Source organism: Plutella xylostella, chromosome 22 (assembly GCF_932276165.1).
Source record: "Plutella xylostella chromosome 22, ilPluXylo3.1, whole genome shotgun sequence".
NCBI classification, from domain to species: domain Eukaryota; kingdom Metazoa; phylum Arthropoda; class Insecta; order Lepidoptera; family Plutellidae; genus Plutella; species Plutella xylostella.
Window position 1 is genome coordinate 7,147,332 of NC_064002.1, and position 25,635 is coordinate 7,172,966.

The 25,635-nt window shown below is 36.5% G+C and overlaps 6 protein-coding genes across 9 annotated transcripts; 3 read left to right on the forward strand and 3 right to left on the reverse strand.

The window, feature by feature from the left end:
* Positions 1 to 752: 752 nt before the first annotated feature.
* LOC105383358 lies at positions 753 to 6,859 on the forward strand. The gene is made up of 4 exons (XM_011553397.3): positions 753 to 877; positions 1,220 to 2,329; positions 5,624 to 5,723; positions 6,690 to 6,859. The coding sequence occupies exons 1-4, from the start codon at positions 869 to 871 to the stop codon at positions 6,797 to 6,799; spliced, it is 1,329 nt and encodes a 442-aa protein (XP_011551699.3). The 5' UTR covers positions 753 to 868; the 3' UTR covers positions 6,800 to 6,859.
* A 587-nt stretch (positions 6,860 to 7,446) lies between these two features.
* On the reverse strand, positions 7,447 to 9,857 carry LOC105382726 (peroxisome biogenesis factor 2). Of its 2 annotated transcripts, none has more exons than XM_038105312.2 (6): positions 9,726 to 9,857; positions 9,376 to 9,515; positions 8,964 to 9,041; positions 8,358 to 8,783; positions 7,968 to 8,189; positions 7,447 to 7,741 (listed from the first exon to the last, which is right to left on the reverse strand). In XM_038105312.2, exons 2-6 carry the CDS (start codon positions 9,406 to 9,408, stop codon positions 7,652 to 7,654), a joined length of 849 nt encoding a protein of 282 aa, XP_037961240.2. In that variant the 5' UTR covers positions 9,409 to 9,515; positions 9,726 to 9,857; the 3' UTR covers positions 7,447 to 7,651. The 2 variants fall into 2 exon arrangements, with proteins under 2 accessions (XP_037961240.2, XP_037961239.2); XM_038105311.2 differs by having other exon boundaries at positions 9,718 to 9,855.
* A 364-nt stretch (positions 9,858 to 10,221) lies between these two features.
* LOC105382717 (chromatin modification-related protein MEAF6) lies at positions 10,222 to 11,994 on the forward strand. The gene is made up of 4 exons (XM_011552646.3): positions 10,222 to 10,481; positions 10,686 to 10,889; positions 10,992 to 11,028; positions 11,118 to 11,994. Exons 1-4 carry the CDS (start codon positions 10,344 to 10,346, stop codon positions 11,555 to 11,557), a joined length of 819 nt encoding a protein of 272 aa, XP_011550948.3. The 5' UTR covers positions 10,222 to 10,343; the 3' UTR covers positions 11,558 to 11,994.
* On the reverse strand, positions 11,923 to 13,690 carry LOC105382705 (osteopetrosis-associated transmembrane protein 1). The gene is made up of 5 exons (XM_011552635.3): positions 13,483 to 13,690; positions 12,884 to 13,185; positions 12,556 to 12,782; positions 12,307 to 12,478; positions 11,923 to 12,198 (listed from the first exon to the last, which is right to left on the reverse strand). Exons 1-5 carry the CDS (start codon positions 13,566 to 13,568, stop codon positions 12,158 to 12,160), a joined length of 828 nt encoding a protein of 275 aa, XP_011550937.3. The 5' UTR covers positions 13,569 to 13,690; the 3' UTR covers positions 11,923 to 12,157.
* A 94-nt stretch (positions 13,691 to 13,784) lies between these two features.
* LOC105382694 (gonadal protein gdl) lies at positions 13,785 to 15,788 on the forward strand. Its single transcript, XM_011552624.3, has 4 exons — positions 13,785 to 14,029; positions 14,379 to 14,539; positions 14,675 to 14,808; positions 15,018 to 15,788. The coding sequence occupies exons 1-4, from the start codon at positions 13,938 to 13,940 to the stop codon at positions 15,153 to 15,155; spliced, it is 525 nt and encodes a 174-aa protein (XP_011550926.2). The 5' UTR covers positions 13,785 to 13,937; the 3' UTR covers positions 15,156 to 15,788.
* Positions 15,789 to 16,234: 446 nt separating this feature from the next.
* On the reverse strand, positions 16,235 to 25,347 carry LOC105382659 (1-acyl-sn-glycerol-3-phosphate acyltransferase gamma). 3 transcript variants are annotated; one of them, XM_011552590.3, is made up of 8 exons: positions 25,213 to 25,347; positions 24,265 to 24,476; positions 24,000 to 24,172; positions 23,591 to 23,752; positions 22,838 to 23,038; positions 21,988 to 22,125; positions 17,762 to 17,981; positions 16,235 to 17,029 (listed from the first exon to the last, which is right to left on the reverse strand). In XM_011552590.3, exons 2-8 carry the CDS (start codon positions 24,446 to 24,448, stop codon positions 16,953 to 16,955), a joined length of 1,155 nt encoding a protein of 384 aa, XP_011550892.2. In that variant the 5' UTR covers positions 24,449 to 24,476; positions 25,213 to 25,347; the 3' UTR covers positions 16,235 to 16,952. The 3 variants fall into 3 exon arrangements, with proteins under 3 accessions (XP_011550892.2, XP_011550885.2, XP_011550899.2); XM_011552583.3 differs by having other exon boundaries at positions 25,164 to 25,319; XM_011552597.3 differs by lacking the exon at positions 25,213 to 25,347 and adding an exon at positions 25,080 to 25,100.
* Between the last annotated feature and the right edge of the window lie 288 nt (positions 25,348 to 25,635).

The window sequence follows — 25,635 nt, forward strand, 5'->3', positions numbered from 1 at the left end:
TTAGGTTAAGCACCTACAGTATTATAGAAGGGAAGGGCACTTGTTTATGTTTTCAGATTAAATAAATTCACGGTTACAATTATTTTGGGTTGTCTTTCTACGGATAAGTATTTATGGGCCGTTGACCTAGCTACCTTCGGACCGGATGTGTGGACTACGCAAGAAGTGCTAGGACGACCAAATATACTAAGCCAGTAATGTCCTGTGTAAGGTGTATAGGTAATATGTTTTAGTAGCTTTTTATTAGACGGTAAATAATGTAAATAAGGTAGGTAGGATATTCAAGTAAAAAACTGATGACCGACAGTTGCTAACCCAGTTTATGTGTCTAGGTATTCTTATTTTTTTTCAATAATGAAATTACACACTTAAATTTATATAGGTAAGTACTTAAGATGTAAGTTAGTACTTAGGTAGGTAGGGCAAAATGGAGGTATACGTCGCGTCGTTTCATGAACGTGGTGTAATAAAAACCTATTTCGATCTCAATGACACTAACTAAGGCCTAACGATATAACGAACCCACATAAATCCGGGAACATAAAGTCTCACAGCCATAAACTTATATGTATACCAATCGGAATATATGAGACACAAAGTTTATATCGAGTGAATAGGTCGAAATAAATCGCCGACTCTACCCCACATGCCGCGCCCAGCGCGAATGTGAAAAAGTTTGACCCGTTCTTACACACATGATACCAGTGCGACTGATACGCTATATAAGACTTCGCGGGCCAATTCTGCTCTCATTTCGACTGTAGCTTAACTTCGGCGGATACGATTTATGTGGAGTAAATACCACTCGAGACATAACGCACTAATGCTTTAAGGTTTTTAGTGGCAGAGTTTAAGAAGTTTTACCACGATGAAGCTGGTAAGTACCGACTGTAATTGACAGTTGTATTCAAATCTTCTGTTGTGTGACTGCAGGTATATTAATTACTTAAGTTTCATTTGTTTATGTTTTAATGTAGTCGGATATAATAAACGAGCGGTGAATGTCTTTGCAGAACCACTTATAGGGCTAGTTATCAAACCTACGTACAATCGCTATTGTAATGAATGAATTACTTAACGGGTTTAGAGCTTTTATGAACAAGACGGATACAATAGGAGAGTTATTTCTCAAACTAAGATATACTATACTATATTTATGCAATTTTGAAAGATAATCCAAAACAACGATTAAAGTACAAAATACACACCTATATTTCAGATGAGATCTGCAGCCCTGGTGCTGGTGTTGGGGTCACTGGCGGCGGCGTACCACGACCCCGACCTGAACTACCACCTGCAGCAGCTGCAGCAGCTGGCGGGCTGCGGGGACGCGGGGGGACACGCCGGGGGACACGGGGGGCCGCAGGGCTACTCGTACCCCGCGCCCGCGCTGCGCCTCGCCGCGCCCGCCTACCTGCCGCCGCCGCCCGCCTACTCCGCCGGCGTCGCCTACCAAGCACAGGCACAAGCTCAATCCTCCTTCTCGAAAACCTCACCTCCAGTCTTCTACCCCAACGAGCAACAGAACACCGCGCAGCAGAAGGAGGAACACGGCTACGCGACGTCGGCCGGCCTGTCGTCCTTCACGTCGTCGGGCGCGGTCCGGCCGCAGGCGACCTACGCGCAGGCGCCCATCATCGCCAAGATCACGGCTGCGCCGCTGCTCGCGCGCTACTCCGCGCCGCGCCCCGCCCTCAGCCACAACTCCGTGGAGAGCTCGGGCGGCGCCGTGGTGGCGCAGGTGTACGCGGGCCCGCCGGCCGGCTACCGCGCCGCCGCCCCCGCGCCCACGCAGCGCTACTTCACCCCCGCGCAGCCGCAAGCTAACAGCTACGCCTCGCAGTCCGTCGTGGCCGCCCAAGCCCAGTACGCCGCGCCAGTGAGCCAGTACGCTAAAGCCGTTGTGAACCAGTACGCTGTACATCAAGCACAGCAGTACGCCGCCCCTGTAGCCACGCAGTATGTGGCCCAGCAGGCACCGCAGTACGTCGCGCAGGCCCCTCAATACGTGCAGGCTCCACAAGTAGTGTCTCAGTATTCAGCGCCAGTGATCCAGCATGCCGCCCCGTTGATCGGCCAGTACGCTTCGACAGTGCACCATCAAGTGAGCTCATACGGCGGTGGCGCGGCGTCGGCCCCGCAGTACCCTGCCCCGCTGCAATATGCACGGCATCAAGTGGCGCAGCCCCAGCTGGCTGTCCAGCCCCTGCCCGCGGCCCCGCAGTTGGCTCTTCAACCAGCGCCCGCGGCCCCACAGTTGGCGCTACAGGCCGTAGCCTCGTCGGCGGGACACGCTAAGAATGCCCACCAAGAATTTGTGGATAACTATGTGAGTACCTACCTAATTGATAGTTATTTTGTGTTAATTAAATTCATGCCGTGTCACTGTCATCCCTTACAGCGGTTTTGCCCCTACATATAAAAATGTGATTACTGATTATAGGTGAGTTACGATTTACGTAACTTAATTAACATGAACAGAGATGTCACTTAATTTTATTTGTTTAACCGTAACGCCCCAGGACATGATTTGCATTCAGATTAGCTACGCAAATATATTACTTATTAGCATTGCTCAACTCCACACTACGTCTAAATCATTGACATGACCCGGTCTATGATCAGGTTCTACCACATCGCCTCCAATAAGTCATCTACATATCACTGCGTATGTGGCTACGGCTGTTGGGTAATATGTAATAATATTTATCATTTTGTTCAATTAGGTGTGCAATTAAAAGTCGTCTAAGGTTATTGATGAAATACAGGGGCAGGTTTCGTGTTCAGGGTCAATCAGGTTTGCCTACCTAAATATCTAGATTACGCAGGACCTCGCCCACAGGCTTGTCTACTTTCCTAAATTTCCAAATATGTAGGTAATAGGTAGATACGCAGTTATTGTTGCTCAAATAAATAACGCTTTCTCGAAGTGCAAGACGGTTTCACATCGCGCATCGTCTTCATTGTACTTTTATTATGATTGAGGTGTGGTGAGTGTAGTGTAGGGCAGAGTAGGTTGAGCCGAAGAGTTCGAAGGATAAACTGTATCAAGATGGTTGCGCAGACGCAAGTCGCACGATGCTCTAGTTTAGTTCAATCGTCAGAGGTAGGTCTGTTTGCGCAAGGGTCTTTCCACTTGCCACCGCTGAGCCAGTGCAATTTCTATTAAAATTACTTTATTTCTAACATATCAACGATTTCAGAAGTACCTAATGGCAAAATTCAAAATAATGTCATATATAAATAAAAATGATTTCTTTCATAAAAGCCATTGTCACTATCCAAATTCTAAGCTATTCAAAGCCAGCCTAACTTATAAAAGGGCTTTCCGGATTTATCAACATCTAAAATCTACCACGGTTTTATTATTGTGTTTAAAATAGGAGTAGGTAGGTATTACAACTTACAAATATGTATTTAATCGTGAGCATATTTAGCGCCTAATAACAATAATGGAGTATCGAAGCTGTCTTATCTAAATGTAATCTAATAACTTTAGGAACTTTACAATAATTGTCTGTTCACGCTTAGCGTTCATTCTCTACCTATCTACTCATGGAGGAATATTATCAGGTACCTTAGAAATGTTTAATAGTCAATATTCTAAAGTTTGAAATTTTGAACTTTAAATCTAAACAATATAAAAGGAAAGTTATTTTATTTAAATTTAAAATGTGTTTGAAATGAAATGGTCCAACATTTAGGTACCTACCTACATTTAGTAGGGTCTCTAAAGGGATAGGTAACCCTACTATTCTAACATAGAATAACAAGTAAACTCGTTATTCTATGATTCTACGTACTAACAGATGAAAACGAAACTTACTGGGGCGATTTGCTGGCCAGATTTTAAATTGATATTATTTTCCTAAATTGTATAGTGATCTATATCCCTATTCCCACGGGCAAACCTACTAAGGCGAAGCCAAAGCTGTCTCGCTAAATCTACATGGCGTTGCAAAAAAAGTACCTACAGTAATCCGAAAGTGGTTGGCTAAAAACCGACTTCAAAAAACCACTAAAATGTAAGAAATAATTTAAGGTTTACACAAATTATATGTGACAGTACAAATATACCTAAGCAGGAACTGTTCTTTTTTGATGTTGGTGCGGTGACAAAGTAATCTGAAGAAATATGGCACCAACTTCAAAAAAGAACAGTTCCTGCTTAGGTATATTTGTACTGTCACATATAATTTGTGTAAACCTTAAATTATTTCTTACATTTTAGTGGTTTTTTGAAGTCGGTTTTTTAATTTTTTTAATTATTATTTTATTTTATAGTTTTTAGTTTATTTGCAATAATTTTTAATCAAAAGTAAGATGCAAATGATTCCAAAAAGTCCTACTAATCAATACGAATCATTCAAGCCTAAACACGAGGTAGTTGCTATATACCGTTGAGGAGTTCCCTTGACTGCCTTCCGTTTCCATCATCAGATCAGCTCAAGGTCACCATCATATTTTTTTGTTATAAGAACTATATTTACGTTCTTAATTTCATTAGAATCGCTTAATATGTGCCCAAAATGGAATTTCATACCCTGTTTTTACCCCTTTACCCACCCTTGGGGGTGAACTAAAATTCTGAAAAAAAAATGGGACCACCTGGGAGCTCAATGCAATACAACAAAAAAAGAATTTTCAAAATCGGTCCATAAACGGCGGAGTAATCGGTGAACATACATAAAAAAAATATAAAAAAAAGATCCCGACGAATTGAGAAATCTCCTTTTTTTAACCGACTTCAAAAAAAGGAGGAGGTTCTCAATTCGTCGGAATCTTTTTTTTTTTTTTTTTTTTATATTTTTTTTTATGTATGTTCACCGATTACTCCGCTGTTTATGGACCGATTTTGAAAAATCTTTTTTTGTTGTATTGGGTTGAGCTCCCATGTGGTCCCATTTTTTTTTCAGAATTTTATCTCACCCCCAAGGGTGGGTAAAGGGGTAAAAACAGGGTATGAATTTCCATTTTGGGCACATATTAACCGATTCTAATGAAATTAAGAATGTAAATATAGTTCTTATAACAAAAAAATATGATGGTGACCTTGAGCTGATCTGATGATGGAAACGGAAGGCAGTCAGGGGAACTCCTCAACGGTATATAGCAACTACTTCGTGTTTAGGCTTGAATGATTCGTATTGATTAGTAGGACTTTTTGGTATCATTTGCACCTTACTTTTGATTGAAAAATATTGCAAATAAACTAAAAACTATAAAATAAAATAATAATTAAAAAAATTAAAAAACCGACTTCAAAAAACCACTAAAATGTAAGAAATAATTTAAGGTTTACACAAATTCTACTCGTATGTGACAGTACAAATATACCTAAGCAGGAACTGTTCTTTTTTGAAGTTGGTGCCATATTTCTTCCGATTACTTTGTCACCGCACCAACATCAAAAGAGAACAGTTCCTGCTTAGGTATATTTGTACTGTCACATACGAGTAGAATTTGTGTAAACCTTAAATTATTTCTTACATTTTAGTGGTTTTTTGAAGTCGGTTTTTTAATTTTTTTAATTATTATTGAAGTCGGTTAAAAAGGGATTCATTCTGAACACCAACCAATACATATGTATAGTGTATAACTAATTGAATATTCCTTTCTGCAGGACGCGAATCCCCGGTACGCTTACGAGTACGGGGTCAACGACCCCCACACCGGGGACATCAAGCAGCAGCGGGAGGAGCGCGACGGGGAGGTCGTCAAAGGTCAGTCCTGTTTACTACTTGAGCATACTATATCTATCATCATCCATCACAGACGTCATCAAAAATTTGCTAAAAGATGATTTACAAACTCTCCTGGACAAACCACCTTCATAAAGGGCCCGACGGGTAAAGCGATGAGAGCACCATTTATTTGATACTTATGATCGCGTAATTAGAATTTATTTTAGCAGATATTGCACATGACGTGTAGGGCACATTTTCCTGCATACGGGAAACTCACTGATAAAATTCGAGTCAATTTCTAGTTTTTATAACTTGAAAAGAACCGAGCGGTTAAAAGCACTTCAAGACTTACAAAACTAACTAAATATCGTCTACGTCTAGTCTAGATTTTAGGTAGGTATTTACAGCAATCGCGAGCACATATCACATTTATCCACGGCTGACAATCTCTAAAGGCATTTCTGAATCGCTAGCTATTTTAGTTTACCTACATGCTATTACCCTTTTGTGGCACATTTGTTGTGTTGTGTAATCCCATTAGAGCAAGCTTAGAGCATTGAAATATCTAAAGACCTAGCCTCCTATTGAATTACGAGATAGACAAAGAAGAAAAGGTCATACGCCTTTATGTCTTGAACTTATTTGAAACGTAGAGTTATAAATTTACAGCGCTGACATTGACATCATTTGGGTCCATAAACGCTAGTAAAGGGTGGAAATTTATCAGAGATCGGCTCGGAACTTAGGTCAATACATATACGATATTTTATACATTAGAGAAAGAAGCTTCCAAGTATTTAAATTAATTATGCATGTCTTCACTTGAGGGAAGTGTTTTTTTGGGCTCAGGGTTCGGGAAAACGGCTGGTTAAATTTTTATGAAATTTGGTATATGGAAGCTGACCCTGGATAACCATAGAGTCAACTATTTATCTCGTAATTCCCACGGGGCAGCTCGCGAGCAACAGCCAGTCTACAAATAAGTTTCATTCTACTTCACAGGTCAATACTCTCTGGTGGAGCCGGACGGGTCGGTGCGCACCGTGGACTACGTGGCCGACTGGCGCACCGGTTTCCACGCCAACGTCAGGAACAGCAAGGACCAGCACTAGTGACACAGACAACTGATGGAAGCTTTTTTCTTCTTCTTCTTAGCCAGCAGGGCTAGTCTTGCTTGATGATGATGAAATACGAGTTCTCGAGTGGAGACTACGAATGGGCAAACGCAGCGTGGCACGCCCTCCTGGCCGCTGGACCGTCGACGTTAGGCCGGTAGCTGGTAGTAGCTGGATGAGGAAGGTCTATGCCCAGAAGTAGATGATTATTGGCTGATGATGATGGTGAAATACGAAGTTTCGGAGCGCTGCTGCGGTAACCGCGACTCTATCTCATAACGACTTCACTTCATTATCATGCAAGATTAGCCCTCCAGTTGAGAGTGACTACCGCACTTGATAAATAGGATGAAATGTTTATGTTTTGTGATTCTGTGCCATACCAACAAAAATCTTTATTTCATACTTACCTATTTTTCTGACTAGTAGTGTAGAATGTTTTTTCTATGTTGTAAAAATGCAATTCTCACTGTCTATGAACTATGATCAGGTAACATAAGTACTTCTCTAACGAGAAGCCTGATGATCTATTTCACTCTGTATATCTGATGCCGGAATAATCTTGAATTTGTGATATGATTAAATGTTAAGTTAGGTTAGTTTACTACTGTAAGTTTGCATAGTAGTATATGTTATAAATATAATTGCATATATCGTATTTAATTGTAAGACCTTTATTTAACAATAAAAAGTACCTAGTGTCTGTACAAAGTTCAGTACTTAAAAATTGTAACAATTAAAATAAATAAGAATCCAATAAACCTTAGTATCTATTTATCACATCACCTTTAAATATCAATATTATAAAGCAACTTAAGTACTTATAAATATATTTCATAGGAAGAACTTTTAACTTGCAGCTATGACAAACCTTTTAATTTCTTTTCCTTGATAGTAGCACTTGGGGCACGGGAAGTCTTCATCTGCATCCTTGTTTGCCTATAAACAAGAATTCATTATGAATTTATCATTCTAACAATTTTATTTATTATAGCAACTATTTCTAAAAATAATATAATGAGGTAGTTGACTTTTGCAAACAAACCAAAGGTGTATATTTGTTTGTGTTTTTGGGAGCCAATGCTAGAAATAACTTATGTATTGTCTTTTTTAATTATCCAACAAGTATTTGCAAAGGCTTATAGCAACAGAATTCCATACACACCTTAACACAATAATAACAGAACACATGACTGCAGCCCATAGTGTGTGGTAGCACCGGCCGGCTGGAGCAGTAGGCACACAGCGTGTTCACATCCATGGCGGCCGCCGCGGCGCCCGGCGCGCTCGCCGAGTGCCGCCGCCACCACATCAGCTTCAACACGCATGACAGCCGCTTCCTCACACCAATCAGGTTCATCAGGGATATCACTGTGCCTATCAGTTCCTGGAACAATTCATATTGTTGAGTACTTATGTATATGTAAAATGGATTCAATGGCATTTTGGTTATTAATATTTATAAAAATCAATTTGATCAGGTGAATAACAAAATTAATAGGTTTGCTCAACTAGATTTTCATATACTAGTAGGTACTTAAAAAATTATACTAACAATGAAGTTATGCCAGAGCAGTTCCCTGGTCCATGAGAAGTCCGTGAGGTCCTCCCTGGTCAGCTTGTCCGCCGACATCTCCAGCCCCAGGATAAAGTCAACGAGCACCGGGTGCCTCCCACTCTGGACAAACCTTAGGAAGTTCAATACATCTCCAACCACTTGAAATGTTTCCAAAGTATGGAAAAAGTTCTGGATTTTTGTGTTTGATGTGAAACTATAAGTTGCCCTTTCTTTTAAATATTTCAATCCAACTGTGTATCCATAGTACCAGAATAGTTTGCTGCGGGCAAAATTGTCTTTCTTGTAACTTAGTGACAACATTTGCTGTCCAAATGTGGACCTGTTGTTGCATATGGAGTACTTGAATATCCAGCTCCGTATGAGTAGTTCCAGCTCTGGCAGGATCGGCTGTAGGATGCCGGGCTGCAATAGAAATAGTTATATTTACACTATAATAAATCCCATATAATAATATAAAAGGTTCTACATGCAAACTAAGATTAATGTATCAAGCAAATATTTATCTACTTAAGATTCACTGATGGTTTAAATAAGGATTAAGTTTAGGATTCACTCATATCAATATATGTTGATTATTCTTACCTCTAAGTATTTGGTGGCTTGATGCAGCTGTTGCTTCAGGAGCTCTTCCACTTGTTCATCCAAGTTTACTGCATCCAGCTGATAATTAAAATGTAAAGTTGAGTTTATTTTCATTGAGTTAAACAATGTATGTGTTGATTGAGTATTGAGTTGACTGTGCTTAAGTTAGGGTTATCATGGTTAGAACCATGAATGTATAATATAGTCACTTCAGACCAAAGGTAAACTTGGTATCCCAAATGTGGGATTTTATTTTTAGTTTATTAAACTTTCCGCATTTACCCATAGTCAAACCAAAAATATTGGTTTTGTGGGAAGTCTTTTGTACCTAATATATAACACTGAAATGATTAATAAATAAATAATAATAATGTATTTATACAAAATTTGTGGTAAAAGTTGTCAATTATACCTGAGTTACCCGAGGTATGTAGTGCAATGACATCTTAGAAATATATTCTCCACTGGAACACTTTATCACAATTATACAACACACCCGCTCATTAATTTTATTTTTTGTAGTTTGTAATTTGTGTGTGATGGTTTGTAAAACTAAAAGAAAGATAAATAGGTTATGTCTCAGAGGAAAAATAGTTATTAGGATGTATACGGCTAGATAATATAAACATATTTCCTTCAGTATTGGTGTTTGTGGTATGAATACACACTGGAATTGTATATAATAATAAAATTACACATTAATAGGTATTAATTCCGAAAGAGTTATGGGGAAAAACATCATATTTCATCGTACCTACTTACAAGAGTTTTAGATGTTTTCAGTACCGTACTGTTTCAATATAGTTATCAGGTTTAATTATGTACTGATATGAATTACTTTGATATCATTTGAATGATAAATTAAAATGCATCATAAAATATCAAAACAAACTCAAAACAAAACATGAAATAAAAAAATCAAACTGATATGTCAGTGTCACTGTCTAGTCTATCACAGACCATTTTATGGACGTGGTCTGAAATAAAATTTTATTCTATTCTATTTCTATATTGCTTCTTCCAAGGAGTAGTTTAGACTCGTAAAAGTATAAACTAGATTTTGGAAATATTTTTTAGTTTTCAAATCAAACGGTGGTGGCCGGCGGGGAGAGATGGGACTCGTCAGCCAGCCCTGCGACAGACAAATTTGAAATTTTTCTGGGTCTCAGAAATTAATTTACCTTAGAATAATAACAAGTTTGACTAAGTAAACTTTGTCTGTGTTAAATTAGTCTATGGGGATGACGTTATTTAAAACTATAATTTCTTTAGTCTGTGTATTCATAGCTTGCTTTCGTTTTGCCACAACAATTTTTCTGGTTATTTCTATTTTTCTCCGCCAGATTTTATGAGAGTGTGAATTGAAATACATTCTTCGAGATGGTTGTCTCACCACAAAGCGACAATGAGGCCCCGAACACCCCCAGCAGCAACAAGAATGTGTCATCCAAACAATCCTCCATAGCTGATACAAGAGCAGAGCTTGCTGAACTTGTAAAAAGAAAAGCTGAAGTAGCTGTAAGTTACTGAGCTCTCAACTACATCTTCTACCCCGTTCCAGTTAATAAACAAATTAAATTGGTTACCTCAATGGCTTTGTATACAACCTCACTCCTAAAAATTATGAAAGGGCCATCAGTACCTATATTTTTATGTTTGTGTGATGCCTTCAACCGTTTTTCATGAGATAAACTTATTGTCAAATGGTTTATAACATTTCAGGAAACACTGGCAAACCTGGAGCGCCAGATATATGCCTTTGAGGGCTCATACTTGGAAGATACTCAGTTGTACGGAAACATCATCAGAGGGTGGGATAGATACTTGACTACTAATAAAAGCACAAACTCAAAAGCAGATAAGAGAAACAGGAAGTTCAAAGAAGCTGAGAGATTATTCTCAAAGTCCTCCATCACATCTATGGCTGTAAGTTTACAATATAGCTGCGATAGGTTTATTGCTGGATTGTTAGTTCATTTGTATGTTTGATGAATTCTTTGTCAATTCAATAATAATTGTTTATTGCAGGCTGTGAGTGGACTTGTGGACCCAGCTGAAACTAAAAGTAAGAGTGACACTGATACAATTTATATGTATGCATGTTTATATTTATAGCTACTTTCTTGCTAATCAAGTCATTGCATCTATTTTCAGATGAAAGAAACAGTGAGACTGAGTCTCAAACAAATGAGGATTCGTCTGACACTCAACTTAGTTCTGGAATGAATATTGGTGGTCTGAACCACACAACCATCCACGGCTCCTCTGAGAGTATTGCCTCTAAACCTGCTGGCAAGCATCACACTAATGGCAACATAGACAAGACCATCAGTCACTCTTCCCTTACAAAACAGACTGCCACCCAAAAGATTGCAACATCATCTGGAATGCTTCAGAAACAATTTGGAAGTGACAGCAAAATGCTAGCTGCTGTTGGCCTCGACAGCAGGCCCAGCACCCCCAAGGAAAAGGACATAGCACTTGGACTGATCAGCAAAGGGGAGGGCACTCCCAACTCCCTCAAACACAAAATATCTACTAGTGGAAGTGGCAGCGTCAAAAAGAGTAACAACAAAAAAGCAAGACACAGATAGAATTACTGAATTTTCGGCATTCTCATTGAGATATTTGATGTAAATTAGATTTAATTGTTTTGTGAAAAGGAAATTGATGTTTTGTTGAAGTGTTTGTAGTTACATTATTGGGCTGGTTCTGTGAAAAAGGAAACCATCCTACTAAGTAACTAAGACACCAGTGGATACCAAGCCATGTATTAACATACATTTTAATATTTAGTGTCCAATAGTTCTACTCCAACAACAAATATAATAGGCATACTAGAATATAATAGTATACATCCTGTTCTTAAGTTTTTGAGTTCATATATTAAAATAAGCAATATACCAACTTTTCTGAATTAAACGATTTAGGTACTTAACAAATCAATAATTGTAGAAACTTCATTTATCAACAGTCTATTTATTTTGCGTTTTATAAAATCTGAAAACAATAAAGTTACTTACAATCTAAATAATGTATTTCTTTTATACAAATTAGCAATAAAATTCCTTGGGAAGTTTTAGAATTTAAGTAGAGGTAGTCAATCTTATTGTTCATGGCCGCAAATTATTTTCTTCTCAAATTCATAACTATTTACTGCATGTGTATTGTATTACTCCTTTCCAAATTATGTATCATTTGCTGCGTCTAAGCAGGGCTTGCTTGAACCTTGATTCTGAAAAAGTTAATGAAGTTAACCAAAATATGAAGATCTTGGGTAAAATGCAATCTCAGAAACATTGTGTTATGTTGAGATAATTCTTAAAGTTATTAATTTACTTACGTCTCAAAACATTTGGCAAATCTCTTATGGGACCACAGTACCTAACTGCTAAATAGAAAAGTATTGGTAATGAGGATATTATTCCAGAACAACACAAAAATAAAATTTCTGGAGTCCATCGAAGCTTGCAGCAGTTAAGTGTTTTGCTCCAAATTGACCTGGTGGCATTCATCTGTAACAAATAACATAACAAATTAGGAAGCCAAATGCGTGATTCAAAGAGCATAAATAGTTAAAATATAAACTTACAGAATCAACTATGTCCATGCATACCACATCCACTCCAATAGCATCTGAACTCAGAGTTTTGTAAAACTCATCTAGACTCAGATAAGATTGCATGCAAGTGTTACAAATATCTGTGCTGTTTAAATTATAGTTGGTGACAATACACTGCATGGTCTCATTAAACATCTTGTTAAACTTTTGAGTTTGGTTTGAAACAACAGGATGCTCTCCAGTCCATTCAAAGCAAGCTGAAAGAATTAAATAAGATTTAGATCACAATATTGATTATTAATATGTTCAAGTAATAGAGTAGAAGGGTTGAAACATACTGTCGTGCTATTCAACTTACCCGCACAATGCCCTTTGTTCCACACTGATAAGATATTATCATGATATTCAAGTATTGCATCTAGGCGATCTTGAGAAATGAATATATTGCGACACTTTGTCCCATTTGACTCGGTAGTCATCAACTCTTGATATTTGTCATGAAAATTTACATAATGATGAACACATTTCTCACAGAGACGTATTGGTCTGGCATTTTGAATGGAACAAAGTGTAAAGTCTGATGCATATTGGGCAAAAGTATCCAATATATCAGAACATTCTTTTGGATATGGAAACACATAACCTTCTCCACTGAAAGACCTGTGAAATAAGCAGTAAATCAAATATTTAAAAGGTCTGTCACCATTTCAGCATTGGTATAATATGGTTAAGCTCAAAGGCTACATTATTATATGTTATAACTAGGCTAAGCCTTTGGGGACTTCTTTAGCTCAAGTAAAATTTTCAAATGGCCTCTGGTTATTCTAAGTCTGGCTTATTTAAGATAGGCCATTGTAAATAGGGATAATTACTATAGCATGGTTATTGATGGTACAAATAAACACAAAGATCACTGATTCACTGTAAATAAATGTAATGTAAATATTGATTACTCACAGCAGAGACACATCCGCTTTTAAAACATGATTACTTAGATTAATTAAAATCGTAAATATAGTCCAACTTGATTTATAAACGCCCATTTCACTATTATTATTTTTTTGATTGGGAAACTCACATACAGATTTTATTCAAGAAAAAAACACTTATAATGTTAGAAAAAATTAAAATGTAAACAAATAGGATGATGAGCTTAGAGCTGTCATTCACAAGTCTTTCATGAATCGATAACAACAAAGTACTCTGTGATCGAAACCTGAAAGAATAAGTACAGAGTACCGCAAAACCGAACACGAAACTGGCAGAAAGTGACATAAATAAAGTCGTAAACAAAAACAAAGTTGTTCAACTTGTTCATTTATTTACAGCGTTTATTATATTTTACAAAACTATTAGTTTTAAACTTAAAACTGATGCCCCATTATTACAAATGATTGTTTAAAACATAGAATATGGATCAAGAAGAACCGACACCCGAAGCACTACAACGAAAATTATACTTTTTACTTGAACAACTTCAAGAAATGGCGAGGGAGCTCCCACCGTAAGTTGGTAAATTATGGCTGAGGCATAAACTATATAGGATTATAATTTAAAAATAGAATATACTTAGAAGTATAGGTATATACTTATTTGTCTTGAATAACTACTGTAAAGTTCCTAAGCCATAGAAGAAAATCAGACCAATATACATATTCTATTCTATTTTCTGTGGGGGTGTTAGTACCTGCACCTTGCTTTGTCGAATGGAACCTTTGTACATATCCTCTTAAGGTTTAGACATCTTCTTAAGCTTGGGCCATTTTCCCACCACGCTGAACCTCCTTCACAAATTCTCCTCAAAAAAGCCCATTTTACATACCTAATTATAATTTATCAATGCTTATTTCCAGGAAGTATCAAATGAGGGTCCCTATAGAGCTGTTGTCAGGATTAGCAAATTGCCTTCTTAATGATACAATATTTGAAATAGTTAAAGGATTAATGGAAATTCAACATGTGACGGAAAAACATTTGTTTCAACAAAGATTGCAAGTTCAGAATAAACATACATGTAAGTACAATAGGAATTATGTAACTGGACCAATATGCAGACATCATTTTTAGTTCCCTTGGATGTGCTGGGTCAGTGCAACATTTACTGTGTTCACAAAATTATTATTATTATTCATTGTGTTATTTTTTACAGTGGAAATTCAAAACATGATAAACTCAACACAAAGTACGGAAGAGCAAGAACTACAGAGGACAATTCTACTGAGAAGACAAAAGGAGGAAATGAAACAAACTGATATGAAATTAGTTATGCAATTAGACCAGAAGGTTAAACTTTTTTTGCTGCTATATTGAGTTCGATAAACTGAGCATTACTTTTTTTTATATGCGAGTATGAAAGATTGACATGACTGCTCAGAGTTCAGACTGATTATATTGAGTGTATTTATAAAGATATAATCTCAGATGCTCTCTTAACTACCTAGTAGATTAATACAAACAAAGGAGAGCTATTTAATTTTGTAAACTCTTTCCAGGTGAGTGATCAGCAAGTGACGCTGGAGAAGGCTGGGGTGCCAGGATTCTTTGTAACCAACAAGCCCATAGAGATCAAAGTTCAAATGCATCTACTGGATTTTATTCTAAGACTAAGCAATATGACCTTTCAGTGCTGATATCTAAGTGGCTTACTAGTTTGTCAAGTCTTATAAATATGTGGGCACATTATGTAAGTAAGTGTAATTTATAAATAATAAATGCGAAGAGAACCTTATAAGAAATTTATTTAAAAAATTTAAGCCTTACAAAAAAACAATTTCATACAACATTAGAACGTAAGAGAAGATGAGAACGATCATCAGTTAATGAGACAATGATTAACATTTCAGAAACAATAAAATTGTGCACATATAACAACTTGTCAGGTAGGTATTTAAAAATACATAAGCTTTAATCTGAAAAAGTTGCTATCAAAATATGCTGGTTTTACAAGTTAAAGACCTAATGTTAACAACAAATTTTATTTTACATAAGTTAGTAAGAACATTCAAATACTTATAAACCAGATTAATATAACTTGTTTGTAATGACTTCAGAATTCAACAAAGTTCTGCCTCTGTTTGATAATACAGTTGCAGGCTCTATGTAAATTACATAATTTCGCCCAGACTTATTAAAATAACAATAACATTAACTCAAAGATACACAAACATATTCTATATAATTATACATATTTTTGTGCCTGGTAGGTACTTTTATTTGTGCTATACATACATACATTAGTAAGTTTATGCAAACTGTGTTTTCCTCTAAAAACCGTAACCGTAAAGATAGATATAAAATATAATCGTAGTACAGGCTTATTAAAAATAAAATAATTGTGTGTTTCGAAATAATATGGTTAGGTAGAGTACAAAATATTGGGGACATTATATTTTGGCAATGTTAGACTTATTAAAAATTGTAAATGCAAAATGTGATTTATTCCACATTCCCGTAACAGATTGTCTACTATATTGGTTTTACAAACATTACAAAATCAATGCAGCCTTATTTAGAATTAAAAAAATATGTGACTTTCTTTAATAAGAGGTGAAATTCGTGGTTTCATTAAAAATAAGTATAGTCAACTTGTCAATCATAATTTATAAAGTTATCTTTTTCAATCTCATATCATCTTCCTTCAATTAATACGCCATTCTTTCGAGCTCCGTCGTTAGTACACTGATAACTTTTTTCCGAATACCCCCTGCAAAGCTACTCCCTGGGTAACAGTAGGCCGAACCGATTGGGAGAGGCCTACAATTATGTCCAAAAGTTAAATTACTAATAGTATGAACCTATGACAGAGGCTGTTAAGTCAACAAGAGACACAAAATGAAAGTCAAAAAGTTATAGAGAACCGTTGTAAGAAATTGTATACTTATTAAAAAGAGAATTTCTAAAACCTAAATTAACTACACAACACCAACAAAAAATCATTTTTTTATAGAAAATATGTAGACCACACACCTTATTACTTTTTATCAGGCCTCTAAACAAAATAAACTCTTTGGATTTCTAAAGTCTACTTAGATTGTGTGGTCTACACTCCACACAGGTTGATAAACAAAGTAACCCTCCTTTCTGGCTCAGCCGCAATAGGGTATAAAACACCTTTTATCTTTCATCGTCCACTTCTAATGTTCAATGTTTATATTTTGTTTCGATACATTATTTACTAAAATAAAACTATAGAATCTACATACTACATGCAAAGTTTAGAAAAACAATGCATTTAATTTATGAATTTTGGGCCTATCCCTCGAAAGGCCTTTTGAAGTCCGCGTTCCGTCGATACCACATCTTTAACAATACATTTTATAGTAGTAGTCCTTTTATATTATAACATGGATAAAACAGAAAAAAGTTGTATATATGTATAAAAACAAAGGTTAACAAAATATTATAAATACTGTTTGTGCGAGTCGATGTTACTTCTTCTCAGCGCCGTACGAAGAGCCCTGGCTGATCTTTGACATCGCAATTGATTTTTGGAGGAAAATGTAAACTGTGAACAAGAAAAATAATGTTTTGGATTTCCATATTGTGTATTGTCGAGAGTAATTTTCAGTATCATTACAGTTCGGGGGTAGGAGTTGCATGCCCAGCATTAGGTAGATAGATAATGTAATTAAATGATATCGTGCCACTACAACTTACAACTGATTACAAGGTCATCCTATTTCAACACAAACAAAGCAAACCCAAATAACGATAACGTACGCGTGATTGACACTTGAGTGGCCGAAAGTTTATCACAGGTCTAGAGTCTACAGCAGCCAGACTGCATAATTGGCCGTATCAGACAAGATGATTAATGAATGCAAATAAAACCGTCAACGCTTATTAAAGACATACGGTAAGAGAATATTAATGAGCAGGCAGATCAGAGGTTGTATGCAGAAAAGCTTTGTAATAAGTGCGATTGTAAAAATACAACAATGTATTTTCTTGAAAGCAATGTTTGCGTTGTTTTATGTGAAAGAAATTCCACAATCTTTCAAATAATGGAGTAAACGCAGTAAACGTCAAACGTAGCAATTAGATTGCAGTTTGGCTGTTTGCATGGTCTCCCCTACTCACCCAAACATAATATTTCAAGTATGATTTATTTTGAGCGCATGGTAGGATGTTAGCGAAAATTAAGTTTATAAGTAATAAATAAGCTTTCACATTTTCTGCATAGACTATGAGAATAAAGAACGTAAACACATTGTACCAACACCAAATTAAAACTCACATGCTCCAAAAATAGCGCAGCTTATCGAGAAATACAAAAGCCTCCCGCTCAGCAGAAGTCCAATAAGGTAGTACAGCATCGGTATGAGAGTCAACACGACCCAGCCGAGGGTGTTCACCAGCGACCACATGCGCGGGGCCACCTCGAAGGGCTCCACCCGGGGCACGCCCGACTGGAGGAAGAAGTCCCCGGTGTTCATGAACGAGTCTTGCATTTTGTCCTGGAAATTTATGGGTGAATTGATTAGTTGATGGGTGGTTGGAGGGAATAGCGAAGTGTTTGGATAAGTATCATTGGGTAGGCCTATATTCAGCAGTGAGCGATTGTTGGCTTCTTGGTTGGAAGTTGAAGACCATAGACGTAATGGTATCTATATGTATCAAATAAGTTTGGAGAGCTGCATATTATGTTGCGAGTGTCGTGTAGGTACAATGTACCTACATGAATACCTAGTGATGTAGAAATAGGTAGCATATTCCTTGGAATAGATGAATTACAATACATACATGAGTATCAGGGAAAAAAAACTCAAATTAGATGCCTGGTCCAATAAGTTTTAGCTCAGTGTTTAGTTTAAAAAAGTAGAGGTTAACGTAACCTTCTTTTTTACTGTATGTTTAAATTATATGTTTTCTATCTAATAAGTATAAGGTTCTTACATCGTTGTTTTTTTTCATGTTTATCATGTCTGTTGTACCTGCGTTGTGCCTAGTCTATAGACATAAGCGACGAGTTTCCAAGGTTGAATTGGTTTGCGTTTGTGAGGTCACAAACCATTTTCTTAACGTAATAATGTTCAATTTCCTATGACGACTATGCATAAACTATAGTAATATGGTCATGTTAGAAATTGTTTAAACAGCCTTGTAAAAATTATACAATCGTGATAGTGTGTTATTCCCATCGATGGCGAGACAAATAATGTCGTAATGTTGGATCGTTTCGTAGTACCTAGGGTATTTTTACAGTTGACGGCGACATACAGAATAATAAAAACACTTTTACTAGATTTTAGTCTGGTTAAGTTCGAGATGATATTATCTTAAATACCTAATGCTTTGTATAGAGTACAATCATAACTCATAAAACGAACTGCTTATACCTAATTTATATTTATAACGCAGTAAGTAAGTATGAAACTTAATTAAATAGTACTAATCAGCACAATGGACAATGGTCAATAAAATTGGTTGAGTATAAAAGTCGGTTTGTTGTACTGGAGTATATCTTCTGACATTTCCTCGTATTATTTTAGTCGTCTCTCACACTTGGATGATCCGATAATTTTCTCGGTATGTCTCAGAATAGCATTATTTTACCCTAGTTATTAACAGATAGTGTTTTGATAACTGCTATAAGTATAAGTAGATACATTGTTTCCTTGTAAACCAAGTCAATTTTCTATCTAATACAATATTTACACGTAAGAAAGGTCATATATTTATTAGGAATAAGACTTTGGAAGCATTATCTAATCGTATTTTTTATCAAACTACCTTTTTACAATGCGCGAACGGCAGCTGATAACAATGTATTTAATTTATACTGGTCATAATACCGTATTATAAAAGTTCACCGAACGTGTTATTACTATAGGTACTGAAGATATTTTTAAATTTAACTAAAGGCAACACTCATGTCTGAAGTATACCAGGGGTAGGCACTAGGCAGTATACCAAGGATGGCCATAATATGCCAGGATCTCAGCAATTAAACTTTACTGACCAATCTCTGTGTGATCTACCAATTCATGTTGCTTCATAAATATTTTCCCTGGGCGGGGTTCGAACCCGCGGCATGAACTATGGAGGTCCATCGGAGTAGCCGCCGTCGGTAACTCCGATGACTCCGGCGACTCCGCCGACAATATTTCGTAGATATGTGTATAACCAAAAGAGCCGGGATTCGAACTGATGACCTTTTGCACGGCAACCAGCAGCCAGCCGCGTTCATATTCCATCACAAACGTAGTACGATACACATGACATTGATTGAACACGGTTTCACTTAGTCATAAACGTTCTTATCATACGTACGAGTAAGCAACAACCAGATTTACGCTACAATAATTAAAAACGTTATCTGTCTCACAATCGTAATTAATGATGAGATGAGTAATGTTCCTTAGTACCTAGCATAATCTCTGTTCGATTATTGAAACAGCTTACGATTATTTAAACGTTAGATAACATAATGTAAATCAAAACCAAAAGCCAATGATAAGAAAATACTTTTTGACTTTGACGTAAGTAGCTACAAATAGGTTCATAGGTGGTAAATCTATATCACACATAGACACAACAATACGAGTAGGTACGACCCAATAACATTACAAAATAAACAATATAGTGGGATGAGCTCACTGAGCTGCATAAGTAGCTATATTTACATTTTTGTACCTTGTCAGACTAACAAACCGTCAATGTTTTTATGTATAAAAGGCGGTTTGCGAGTTTGATAAGGTTTAAAAGTGTGTAAGTAGCAACTTATGTAGGTAACTACCGTCATAATTATAATGGGCAAAAATCTAGATATACTTTAAAATTAAAAAGGCCGGCGGCGGCGGCGCGGCTGCGGCGTTGTTATATTTTTTCGTGTGAATTGTATGTAACATTCACTTTATAAGATCCAGTTCGGGGTTAATAACAATAACACATGAATACCTACTTGGATACCTACTTATGACAACTTGGTAAGAACCAGTAGCTAATAACTACTATAACGCGTATAAAACACGTTTTCTTTCATAACATGAAAACTTTAACTGCAGTTTAATTAATGATAAATATAATGGCGTAGATACAGAGTTCAACATGTGCCGGGGTCTTTGTACTTTCACTGAAAACGAGTATCGATCGCAATGATTAATACATGTTTTACTGTAACGGTAAATTACAATAATTCCGTTTTCTTATTTTACTCGTTTTGCCAGCTGCCTTCTCTTGTTAAAGGTTTCGCATTCATTTATTTAAATAAGGAACACCAGCAGTTAAAACAACAACATTGAACTGTAGGTTCTCTCTTACCTACTGCCCGTTTGCGCCGTGAAAGGAGGGAGGTACGCTAAGGGGATAAGAATAATAAATCGAACCCTAAATTTGTAACTCGCTATACTCGCATTTGGCATTTCTACTTCGACCATTCTAACATGTTTACTCATTTAAGATTCAAGTACATAGGTAGGTAGTTAAGTAAATAAAAACCGGTTTTAAGTTTTTAAACCATACGCTCCGATTTTCGTGCGTCAGCAGAGTTGAAGAGATAACGAAAAAACATAAACAAATTCACACCTAAACGGCTACTACTTAAACAGTATGTAACGTCTAAAGTTTATGATGATTGCGCATGTTTAAAAATATACAGGTAATAGGGTACACTATTAGACATATTATACATACAATGATCTGTAAACTGCATTGCATAGAAATTCAGAAAAAAATTTAAGATTTGTTTTTGTTTCATAATATGTACATTCTATCATGGCGAGCTGATTTTCCGCATTTAGCCTCCAAGGTGGGCCATTATGCGTGAAATACCTATGGGGTGACTAGCTATTAAGCCACCCAAGCTCACGCCAGAAAGCCAGTAGACGACCTAGGTTGCTCATGACTTCCCGGAGGGACCCCGGAGATCCGAGGACATATATAACATGTACATTGTATGTCTTAGGTTCTAGATGTTCTAAAATGAGAAAGATAACTTTGTATATAATCACCCACCACCTTATCTAAGCAAGCATGTTACCTACCTGTATCCATAATAATATTTACAATACCTAATACATAATGTATTAGTATGTATGGCGTCATAGACGAGTTAACTATAGGCTGCCTATGTCAAGGATTAATTATATTATGTGTAAATTATTAAACTGCTATATTTTTTGCATATATTAGTCCAAATATTATTTATATTACCAATAGGATTGTAATCAACAAGGATATAGTCGCTCAGTGCCTTTTGGTTAGTGGTCACTGATTATTACCTCAGTTTTAATAGTATAAAAAATAAGCCCAGGACGCCATTTATTTATAAGAACTGGTGGGGAATATAGGGAGCCGTGGTGGCTTAATTAGTTATGTATCACGAGCTCTGACGATGAAAGAAGACATCGTGGGGAAATCTAGATTTTTAGATGTACCTACTGTAACCTAAGCTCATTGTACTCATTCATTCATTTATTGTTGGTATAACCAAAGAGGCTACACACAAAAAAAGAAACTCACCTTAACAACAAAGAGGTCGTGCAGCCACTTGGCGCCCTCCGCCTCGCCTTCGGGCACGGTCTCCACGGGGATGCGCTCGATGTACATGTGTGCGTGCACCGGCTTGCCGTAGAGAAGGCTGGTGAGGGTTGGCGGCGTCTGCGGGGGAGGGGTTGGTAGGGGGGTGTTATGTTGTTGGTGGAAGAACGAAATTGTGGTTATTGCGTGTGTCGCATTTGTTAACTAGTCTTCTGCTTAGCGTGGTGAGGACATAAGGCTCCCTAACATAAACACGATACGACGACGTCGTGTCGTGAAAACCTCTCTCCACTCGCAATGAATCAAGGGTAGATAGTAAGTGAGTTACAAGACGCGACGTCGTACCGTGTTTATGTGTGGGAGCCCTTAGCCAGTTCAGTTGTCAGTTGCTGACATCCTGCAATGGACGAATAGCGACAAAGAGGCATAGGACGCGCCAATAACGTTACGCAGTTTTGACACGCGTCTCACCCCGCGATAGGGGAAGGGGTATTCTGTCTTAAAAAGTGCCTACTGCGGTAAGTTAAATTTCGTGTTTCCTTACTAGACTATAATACTTTATAAGACAAAAAAGAGATGTATACAATTCATGACTAATAATCAAATCATGATTCTATATTTAGCTTCTATATTCTAGATTCTATAATACTTAGACTTAGACCCACTATAAAAACTGAAGTAGGTGAAGGTACACAACACAATCATAACAATATGTTATTGTTATCCTCGTTACAGAACCACGCAAAATAAAAACTGCATTAAGTATTCTCCTAGCAGCAACAACGATAAGACAAGAAACCAATACCTACAGACACAAAAATACTCAGCTCACCTTACTGTCTTTATCGAAGGCCAGTTGTATGTTATAGATGGCGGGTATTTTCCCGCGGAAGTACTGCAGACTGGTGGTGAACCCTCTCGTGCGCGGCGTGAGGTGGTGCTTCAACAGAGGGAGGTTCTTCTCCTGAGCGAACTTCAGTGACGCCTCGTGTTTCGTTGGAGTGAAACGGGTGCCTTCTGGCGTCATTAATAGCTGGAAATGACGATGTATGGTGAAGGTCTGGTTAGAGAGCTGGCGGGTACCGTCGGCTGTATAAATACAGGGGATAGAGGCATGCTGGTATCGCGCTGCATCAGCTATGTTGTGAAATCTTCAGGTTGTCTCATGAGGTACTCCTTGGAACAGGTCTATTGTCTAGCAAAACTTATTTTTAGTGTTTAGGTGAAAAATACCAGGACTGCACTATTTTTGTCACCATGATGAATGGATTAAGTTACCTACTATCCAGGGTGGACCATATACATATATGTAAGGTATTTGATACATCATTCAGGCAGTCTACTTCTACTATTGGGTTGTGTCATTGCATGGTAGATAAAGAAATATTGTATTTAATAACTATTAATTACAGAATGATAATCTGAATTAGTTCCTTTAGTCAATTTATTGATACCATATCTGTTGATTGCAGATACTCTTAACACTCACAATATATTTAAGTGATTAAATAATAATCTTGCACAAACCCTGATGCCATCACGATAGTAAATGTACATTAAATAATTTTTAAAAATAATAACTCACCCATATTGGATCAGGATAATCACAGATTTCTGTGATCTGGTGTTTTATGATATCCCTGTCTTTTTCAAATGACCTCTCCAGAAACACAAACTCTGCAAACTTCCACATCCAACCAATAGGAGGGACATACTGAATTGCTTTCTTTGCATATGCTTTACAGTTCTAAAATAAATAATTGATACATTAGTAACAAAAATAATAATAAGTCACAAAAAATACTTACAACAAGAAAACTTTGCATTTACCAAATAGACACATAGGTAGGTAAATCTATTTTAAACTAAAATGTATTATTGTCAATGAGCTATCTAGCAAAAATAAATAATAAAATAATTACAAACATGCATAACATCCACCACAAGCTTCACAAAAAACAATAATTTCAAATAGTACAGGCAAATAAACTCACCCCTAGAACACCAATGCCTTCGCAGAAATGCCAACCCATCAGCCAGTCTATTTCATAGCTGTGGTTCATTAGCAGATAGCCATGTTCCTTCCCATAGTACTTCTCATACTCATCCTTCTTAATATAAATAGATAATTTACTTCTTGACCACCATTGTGACATAAACACCAGCTCTAGAATTGTAAAAAAATATATAGAAGTCACTTGCATTAACATTTTTTTTTTACAAATCTTTGTATTTTTAGACATGTTATGAAATACTCACGGCTGCTAAATGAATAACAGAGATAGTAGTTAATTTTTCTGAACAAACTCTTGTTGAAAGGTTTCAAGCAACAGTACAGGATGATTTGTATGAAATTTAACACCAATCCTGATAAAAAATATGATATTGCAAATCCTAAATGGACTGCTGTTGATCTCTTCAGTATATTTAGCATTGTGTCCATCAGCTGTTACAGTGGTCAGTCATGAATTCTGAAATATCAAAATACAAATGTAGTCTATTGTTATTTATCAACTTTACTACTTAGTTATAATTAATTAATAAATAATATGAAATAAATAACTTTAACTATTGAAGTATTTTGATAAGATTTGATATGGTTTATTTGATAGGTTACTAGAAAATGTAATCTGGGACTACATGAAAGATGTTTTGAAATAAAGTTCTGCTAATAACAGTAGGTAAATGCTGAAGAAAAGTTATACTTTTGTATTGTAACAGTATGTTGGTGTTGTGATAATGTTGGGAATGTCTTTGTAAGTATTGAAGATATCTTTAGAGACTTGGAGATCATATATATGTTGCTAAAAATACAAGTTATTTGTTAAAAACACGTATAAACATTAAAACAATTGAGTAGCTCAAATAAATAATTAACCTACATTCCAACGAAATTACAGTAAACCTGTCTGTTGGTTGAAAAGGAAAGGTCGATTGTTGAAGTTGATATTTTTAAAGCATTCACCAACAAATTGCAATAAAAGTGAACCGTCTGGGTATCATCACTTAATCATAACATAACATTAGTGATGATTCAGAGTGTTTCACTTCATAAAACTAACAATATTACCCACAGCATTTGAACGAGTAATTTGAAGAAACAAGGACAAGTTAATAAATAATACGAAACACACGCTGCAGTAGGGTCTGAGAAATACCTTATGGAAATTCAGAAATAATTCAAAACACAAGATTAAAGTCCGCAACCTTTCTCACTCAACTCGAAACTCAAATCAAAATCCAAGGATCCAAGGCTCGTGTCAATCACCGCGCAGCTCACACCGCTGAAAAAAGTGTGTGCCACAGAGTAAATAAACACTCACTTTAACTACTCTGCACAACAACTGTCACTGTCACGACACGTTATTATTCTAAGCATTTATGCAAATTCTATGCAGAGTGAAGAGGAGCAAAAAATATTTTTTTGTCTATAAAGGTAGATACCCAGTTAGGTAGTTTTATAATATTTTAATATTTATAGGTACTATTTTAGTCTAGGTTTATTAGTCGTAGATCACATTTTATTCTGTTTTATTTGATAAATCTTAGAGGAGCAAAATAAGTGAAAATATCATTATTCTGAGATTGATCGCAGAAAATTTAACTGTCAAATACAGCCAATGTGCTCTG